We start from the raw sequence: 8,984 nt of genomic DNA on the forward strand, positions 1-8,984 counted from the left end.
GTAGTTGCAACTTTTTAGCAATCGCCATTTTTAAGACACGTTAAAGCTCAACAAAATTATGAGCGGGTTTTAACTGGTGTGTTTTATGTCATGGAATAACCATAAACCTATTAAAAACACATTGACTTTGGGGTGATGGAACCAGTTTTGCATACAAAAATACATCATCACTGCGATTCGCTATAATACTTTTTGAAAGTTTCCCTAACGTTCCTAACGTTTTGGTTTGGTCGTGACAGATGGCAAGAATGACGAAAGCACAGAAAAAGCAATCAAAGGTAAGGAGGCAATCAGAGAGGCAACATCAGACTCTCCATATTCAATGGGATTGCCTACTTTGGGAACAATTGATTATGTCAACAACCACAAGGCTTTTTGCTGGAAGACGGGTGGGAGAAATAAATTACAGTACACAAAAAACTAAGCTCTGAGCCCCTTTCTAAGATAAGCAGCAAATCAAAAGTGAAGGTCGTGATCTGTATTTCAAACCTGAGAATTGAGAATGACTATACTTCCCAATAAATTAAATTAATAAACTTAACTAAATTAATAGCTTATTGAGTAAGCCTATTCAATTGAAGTGTTCAGATTTTAAAAAGTGCTGAGAGAGCACTGCCTTGTCCCCCTTTAAGAAAACTGGCATGCCTACATTTGCAGCAAAGCAATGGATCACGCTTGCCAATGAACTGACCACGACTCAAAAGAAGCTTGGCAGTAACTGTTTGTCCTGGAGATATTGTCCTTTGTTGCATGCCCGAGAGACAAGAATTTCCCTTCCCCATGTGGACTCAGCAGTTTCACTATTATTTTTGCTCATTATCTCACTGCTTATGAGGGGAAAGATGCAGACGCGTCTAGTTTAAATAACGTAAATGTCGGTCAGTAATGAGAGATTTCAATAATCCTACGCTTTACGTTTTTAAACTGAATGATGGTGAAACATATGCCTCAGGGTTGTAAAATCTTGGCTGCTTAAATTAGGATGAGGTTCCTCTGAACGGATTACATCAGAGCCTGTGGATAAATCACCTTTGATAAACAGAAGGAGACACAAGTGAACCGTACATAATATACTACATTATTTTTATAGATTTTAAACGGAAATTAAGACAAAAATGTGTTAAAATATTCATGTTGCATTGCTTTGTTTGTACTTTAAGCAATTCAACTAACTTAACGCAGCACACTTTGTATTTTCTTGTGTAGTTTGTGGCCCCCCAGCCCCCAACCTTTTGTCTTCTCTCGGGTTATTATTCTTTAAATTTAGGCCAGTGCTGGCAAAGCTTCAAGAATATTCTTTTGGGGCAAAATATTAACTCACAAGCTCCCACCAGAAAACTATGTGTTGTCCACAGGCAACTTATTTGTTATTAACATTGGTGTTAAACGTTGCAATATAGAACCGAATGTCTTATAAAGTATAACTTTAAAGTTATAAAGTTAGTTTATCATACAAACGAAAACAAACATAAGATAAACACATTTAGAAGGTCTCTTCTTCTCTACGCTGTCGAGGACAGGAAAGTGACCTCACATACTAATTGCTATTAAGTTAAGGCAGTAAAATTTAATTTAATGTCAAGGACTGGAATCACATTTTTCAGGGAGCCACTGGTCTGTACTGTGCTCACACATGCTTTGCAGCATATGAGCCGGTGGCGTGTTTGTTTGTCAACACCATTACACAAGCACTGTTTGCAGGTAGCACATGACAGCATTTCTAGAAAGACACAAAGTTGACGTAACGTAATACATATGCTATTATGCCACAATCAGGCAACGCTTTGAGTCGCTGTAAGATGGGTTGCGGTCCCAAATCGTCTTTTAAAGGAGGGCTTTTTGCATTCATATGGCATGATGAAATTAGCATACCACGTCTCCCTCAGTTTATTGTAACATTGCTAAAATCACTGACTTTGATTTGGAAGAATTTGAATGGATGAAGCTGTAAAAACAGTCGTGTAATTATTCTGCTGGCTGCCGGCGGAGGAAAACTGTAACCTTGTAAAACTGCATCGGATTGCTACTGTTTGAACATGGTGTAGTGAGGAACTCCGAGTATGTGGAGACTTTTCTTTGGTGGTTTTAAGCGGAAATCAAATCTGAATTCTTTGAAATGGGGTATAATAAAGTTGAATCTTGACTGCCTTATCTAAAGGACGAAAGGACATATCTGAGCTTCAGTGAATTTCATGTTTTATATTAATAATTTAATTTTACAAGGCTGAAAAAAACCTACAGTGTACATCAAACGGTTGGGTGATGTCACTGTTACAAATTACATCAACAGATGAGTCATACAGTGGGATTAGGGGACATATAAGCAGCACCCTAAGGGTGAAGCATGCATTTATTACGCTACTAACAACATCAAATCGACAAAGACGTAAGTTTGGCACCTGTTTGTCTGAACAACAGTAGACAGAACTAGAAAATGACACACTTCACCCCCGGAAAACATCTTCAGAAGGAAAAACAAAGTTGTGTTTCTGCTTTAAACGTGGAGGGTGTAAAACATCAATGTTTACACTTTACGAAGCTGCCTCTCAGCCGGCGACTTCAGGAGGCCCTTCTGCTTGAATTAGGAGAAATCCTTTCAGAGATGGGCTGCAGGGGTGGGGGGAGGCTTGGCTTTTCAGCATGACAAAACAAACCCTATTTCCCTCCTTTTTCTTTTTTTCCCTCCAACACTCAACAGGACGCCTTCGAAGCTTACACAATGCAAATCAGTCTGAGCCCTCTTTCACAGAGTGATTAATATGCATAGACAGCCCATCCTTATCAAACACCACATGGAAAAACAACTGGAGAACGTTTGGGCCGATTGGATTTCAGTCGGTTCGCACAAATCAAATTATTACATTTTTACAAGGCGAGAGTCACGGCGTGAGGAGTACAGCATGAAAGCATTAAAATATTTTTTATCTGAAAAAACATCTAAAAATCTTACAGCATGGAGCAAACCTTTCTACCAGATTCCTTTCAGCTCTGATCAGATGCTGTTGTTTTCTTTGGCCCCAGGCTTAGTAAAGCAATACTTTTATCAAAGTTATTCTATAAGGTCAATACAGTAAAAGAAAGAATCTGTATTTCTTCACAGAGATGAGAGAGGTTTAGATGTGGACCCATTACCAATTTAACAAGATTGATCAATTCATTTTTATGAGGCATATATTCTCTTGGGAAGATGGTGGAGAGTCTGTCATTAAGTTATGTCCATACAGAAGACATGTACTTGAGCTGAAATCAGTTTATTTAATTGTGGCTCATCTGAGGAAATTACATTTTGTGCACTGAAGTGAATTTCATGACATTATTCGTTGTAAAAAAAAGAACAAAAGCTTACACACTAATACTTTACTTAAAAAACTGAGACCTTTCATAAATGAATAAAGTTTCAAACGCTCGACTGAACTACGCAAAATATAAAGAACACGCATAATCTGAACTAATATAACAAGACTTGGCTTAACTGTAACTTGGCCCAAAGCACAGACAGCAGTAATTTTACTCTCTCGCAGTATTTTTGTAGCAGCTTTGAACTTGACACAGAAGGAAAGTTCCAGATGTTCACCATCCTGAAATAGTCTATTTATTTTCCTTCAACAGTTAATTAATCTAATACTTTACCCAACTCGTTGAGGTCAGGGAGACGTACAATATTTAAAACCCACAGAAGTTCTTTTATTTCTCTTTACAGATCTTCAGAGGGTGACTTTAAAGACTCCCGACTTGGCTCTTCAACACAGCCTGAATAATTCCAGTTAATGTGATGTGGGACATCAATGTTCAGCACACACATATAGTATACAGCCGCATGTCAACATACATGACATGTCAACGTGATACAGCAGCAGGAACCTCTAAACTACAAGAATAATAGTGAGACAGGAACAAAGATTGGAAGGAAGAGCAGAGAGTGTGCGTGCATGCGTGAGAAAGAGAAAGAAAGAGAGAGAGAGCGAGAGAGAGAGAGAGAGAGAGAGAGAGAGAGAGAGAGAGAGAGAGAGAGAGAGAGAGAGAGAGACAGATGCAGGTGCTTGTTACCGTTACACCTCAGCAACAGATTATTTAAACTCCCAGCTGCGTTAAACACTGTATATGTATATAACAAAAAACTTAATGAAAAACAATCATGAACGTAATACATTATTAAAAACTGGCTTAAACTGGAATATATGTGTGATAATGAGACAAAGGTATGTGAGGGAGGAGGGTTGACGGAATTGAACCCAGTACCTCAGAGATTATGTATTTTTGTAGGCTAACCCGAAAGTAAGCGTGGCGCTGGTTCTCTCGACCGATAGCCTATGAATTTTTCCCATAGACTTTTGGAAGATTGCAAAAAATAACCTTTGTGATTAACAAAGGTTTATGATGTTTACATCTTCACAAATGAACACCACATTTGTTATTTTTTAAGCCGAAATACAATCGGCATACACGATGCAATAAACAGACTACACTTATGGCGCAAGTACGTGTTTTTTCTGTTTCTTTGGTGTGTTATAAGTTGCCCATGCATGTATTAGACATGTAAAATTGCAAAAATGTAAGTGTCGGAACAAAAGATGCGTTCAATCTAAAAGCGAATGCTCAACCAGACCTGCCTGAAATGCCTTGTGTAACCACACCCCCACAAATCTATGTCAGTTTGTGGTATGATTTGACTAAGACCGCCCAAATGTATATGCAAGTACGGTGGTCGTACCTGTCAGTATGCTTTGAAACCACTACATTTCACGCTTGCATTATTCGACCAATCACTACACACTGCTTAACTGGCCAATCATAGCACACCTTGCTTTTCAGAGTGATGAGCTTTGTAAAAATCTGCGTGTTTCAGAGAGGCGGGCCAAAGTGGAGATACAAACATGCACGGTTTTATGGTCATTTGACCCGTATGCTTTTTGACCTATGACGTATTAACAACAACCTACACGTGACAATGGTAAAAAACATAATTAAGTCAAGAGAAATGAATTTATTGGTACTAACATTAAAAACGGACGTCCGCCTTAATGTTTTCCGCTATATTTATTTGATTTACTTTTGGAATTCGACTATTGCTCAGCTCCCGTGGTATCATGGGTTACATACGTGTCCATCCGATCCAGACATCCGGGTATTTCTCGCATACTGTATTCATGACTCACACTCATTTTCGCCTACTACATAGCATGGAAGTAGGCGATTTCGGACCCAGCCGTGGACTTTGGAGCGATGGAACCGGAAGTCTTAAAATGCTCACTGGCTACTGGGTTTTGCATACAAAAATACGTCATCTCTGAGCCTCCTTGTTAATTCCCGCCCAAGCCTCCGCCTCTGATTGGCTGGAAATGATCGTCCACGCGTTCGAATGAAGCGATGAAACATTATTATTCTAAACACTGACAGACCTATCGCTAAACTCCTACATTAAACTTAGATTTGGTTTTCTAATTGCTTTCCATTTTCAAATTCAGTGCTCATAAGCAGCCGGGGAATTCATTCATAAATGCATTAGAAATACAACTTTAGTCTTCAAAGGGACAGAAATAAACTCATTGCAGGATAATGCAGAGATGTTCCCCAGCCGCTCAACACGAGAGTGCTCAGTCACCACGACCTGAGTTTCAGCACCACCGCTCTTCTATCCACTATACGATCAAACCAAAACACAAACCATGAACAGAGGGGTAAAAAAATAGAAAAATAAACTTCGCCGGCTTATTGTGGCGGCTTAGTTGGTGATATGTTTACACAACGCGCCAGATGGTTTTCTCCCAAGACAAATCTCCAAGGAGCGAATGCGCATGCAATAATGTACAGTCACAACCATACGAATAGCAATTTCGCTGGTGTAATTTCAAATAGCCTTGAATGTACCTACATTTTATTGAGCAACACTAAATGTAAGAATAACATTACACGTACGTGAGGTTAAACATTATTCCCCACTGAAATGTGATTTTAACCGGGCGACAGTTTGAGAACAAAACGCCGGTTTGGCTGGGATCAACCAGTTCGGTTTATTTAACGTATACTCCGTTGGAAATACAGACTGCTAAACAAGACTAGTCTCGCTGACTATATCAACGTGGTGTATCACAATATTCATCGCTCGCATCCTCATCTTTATGTCCCTTATAACTGCTCCTGTCTCCCGTGCCGTGGATGCAAGGCACCAGGACAGCGGGGAAAACAGGGATGCGAGGACACATTACAACACATCACAACTAACAGAACTACGTCTAATTTGTAAAACAAATAGCGAAGCATGTACATCTTACCTGCATAACCACAGAAAAGCAATGTCCAAATGAGATCCCTTATTTGAAGCATCTTCTAAAGGTATGCTCCGTGTAGAATAGATGAGGGAGAGTTAGGCAGGCGAGTTCAGTTAATATCTAAATAACTATGTCGCTTTGTCCCTATTTTCAGGTTGCTGTGATATCACTATGAATTGGTCCTTAGCCGTAGACAGAGAATGCGCTCTGAGCAGCACGGCGAACGAGTGAGAGGAGCCGTAGCACTCACAACACGAATTAATCCGCCGGCGCAAATGTATTCACGTCTAACTCGAGGGGGCACTGGATGCACGAGCATAAACTAGTGCGCACCCTTTCCTCAATGTGGTGGTGATGCTGCTGCAAATGAGAAACAGCAGATGGTGCGCTCGGAAAATCCCGTCCTGGACTACTATAGAGACTCAGATTAGGACTCACAATTACTAGTACGGGCGGCTGGTTTTGTTCTAGTCAGACTCTTCCACAAACGCACACAGTACTATTTTAATCCCTCAACCTAACGTTACTCTATTGTGTTAACCATCTGCAAAGATAAATCAAAAGGCACTAATGAAAAAGTGATCAGTTGGTTACAATTGTAAGAAAATAAAATTGATTGCATCAAGCACTGTGGGTAGCATTGTGGGTATATTGTCATATAAATATTCAGATGTAAGTTAACCTTATAAATTAAAAGTATTATTTAAACCCGGTAACTGATTCACTGGACGGTTTGAACGATTTGGCAAACGTTTGTTTGATCAGCTACGTATCTCCATACTTGCCGACATGTTCGCGTGACGTCATACACTCGCGTCGCTGCACACTAGTCGGATTTTAAAGTGGCCCTGCAACGGTGTTTTAATGCATTCTGACAATGTTAAACGTGATGTCTTCTCATTCTTGACATGGTCAACGATTTGGACGTATGATGTAATATTTCTGTGTTCGATACACTCCCCCAGCGCTCGTACAAGTTTTTTTCGAAACATGAAAAATCGTTACGTTACAACTTTTCTTAGTCCTTTATTGGACAATTCTCCCAGAAAAGCACACTGCGCATCAACCAAGGAGAGCGGGAGAAGGAGCATGCACACAAGTCACTTTCACTTGTGTGCAGGAGATCAGGAGGAGTTCAGCTGTGTTTGTTCACTGCATTTGGGTGATGAATGTTATATAAACGGTGGATATAATGCTGGATTTGGAGATCGTTTAAAACTGATAGATGGTGTGGCGTTCCCTGCCCTAAACAATGCCGGACATGAAACTGTGTTTTGTTGGCAACGTCTACACGGGCGGTGCGATTTGGGGAAAATATCGAATTTTGATTATTTTTGACAGGCATTGCGACATTTTTCTTAGTCAAGCTTCACTTGCCTACCATTCCAGCCCGGAGAAAATACGTGTCTGCCGGCTTTCCTGTCCGTGTCTGCCGTCTATAGTGTCCGTGTCTGCCCTTGTTTGGACTCCCCTTTAGACTCTTGTGTGCCCCTTCCCTTGGACTCTTGTTTCCCAATTTTGATTTATTGTATTACTTAGCCATTGTCACAGTCTGTCTTGTCTTGTTTGTGCCTTGAGGAGCATCAGGTTGCTGCTCCTTAAGGAGAGGCTTCTGTCATGTTTCTCTTAGTATAGTGGCAGGATCATGACAGAACCTCATGTTTAATGTGGACAGAGGCAATTATTGTCATGGCCTTCCATGGCGTTTATTTTAGTCTTAGATCTTTGGTGGCCACAGGATTCCGGCGCCATTGACCCTGGGGGGAAGACCGGCAGTCTCAACCCTGGAAGGCAGTCCGGCGGCCTCGGCCCTGAGCAGGAATCCGGCAGTCTCAACCCTGGAAGGTAGTCCGGCGGCCCTGACTCAGGAAGGGAGTCAGGCATTCTTGACCCTGGAAGGGAGTCCAGCAGCCTCTAACCCTGGAGGGAAACCCTGCGGCTTCGACCACTGCCCAATGATCCCTCTGTCTGCTGGGTCCGATTCTGGCTGGTTCATTCTGTCATGGTTCTCGAGTGGTGAGACAAGGACAGAGGACCCAGGTGCAGACAGCGGGTAAGGGGTTAACATATTTAATAAATAATAAAACAAAGACCCACGTGGGGGTAACATAACAAAACATGACATGGGTAAAACAACAAGACTGGACTAAAACTACCTACACTTAAACAAGACTAAAATAATTTATAAACATGAACATCAAAACTACACTAGACTATACTAACAAGACACGTGAACTCACCACACAAACCACAATGAACCAGCACAAGGGCATTAAATAAGGGACCAAATCAAGAGGGGAACAGGTGTAGGCCATTAATCAATAACGAGGGTAACGAGAGGATCGGAACAGAGACGAGACCAGAGAGAGTGTATGGAAGGCCATGACAATAATTGCCTCTCTCCACATTAAACATGAGGTTCTGCCATGATCCTGCCACTATACTAAGAGAAACATGACATGATGCAGCAGAATCATGACAAATACAGGCTTGTGTGGGCTGTTTTCTGAATGTCACCCAAAGCGGAACAGACGCATTTAATATTTTTCACATCGCGTCCATGTCGCAGCATTTTACGATTAGCAAATTGCAACGTCTCACATCGCGATTGCGACTCGATTTCCATTAATCGTTCAGCCCTATGCCCCTGGCCCCCACACGTGTACAGCTGTGTCTGTCTTTTATAAATGTTATCAAACAAGAGACTATGTTTGA

General features: G+C 41.0%; 1 protein-coding gene across 4 annotated transcripts in view; it reads right to left on the reverse strand.

The window, feature by feature from the left end:
* Nucleotides 1–6,478, reverse strand: part of ncam1a (neural cell adhesion molecule 1a) — a 189,534-nt gene extending 183,056 nt beyond the window's left edge. For all 4 annotated transcript variants that reach the window (XM_079487165.1, XM_079487164.1, XM_079487163.1 and 1 more), the window contains exon 1: nucleotides 6,273–6,478. In XM_079487165.1, coding sequence (XP_079343291.1) covers nucleotides 6,273–6,324 — 52 coding nt within the window. In that variant the 5' untranslated portion in view covers nucleotides 6,325–6,478. The remainder of the gene's footprint in view (nucleotides 1–6,272) is intronic.
* Nucleotides 6,479–8,984: the final 2,506 nt, after the last annotated feature.

The sequence above is a fragment of the Barbatula barbatula genome (genome assembly GCF_947034865.1).
Source record: "Barbatula barbatula genome assembly, chromosome: 22".
NCBI classification, from domain to species: Eukaryota; Metazoa; Chordata; class Actinopteri; order Cypriniformes; family Nemacheilidae; genus Barbatula; species Barbatula barbatula.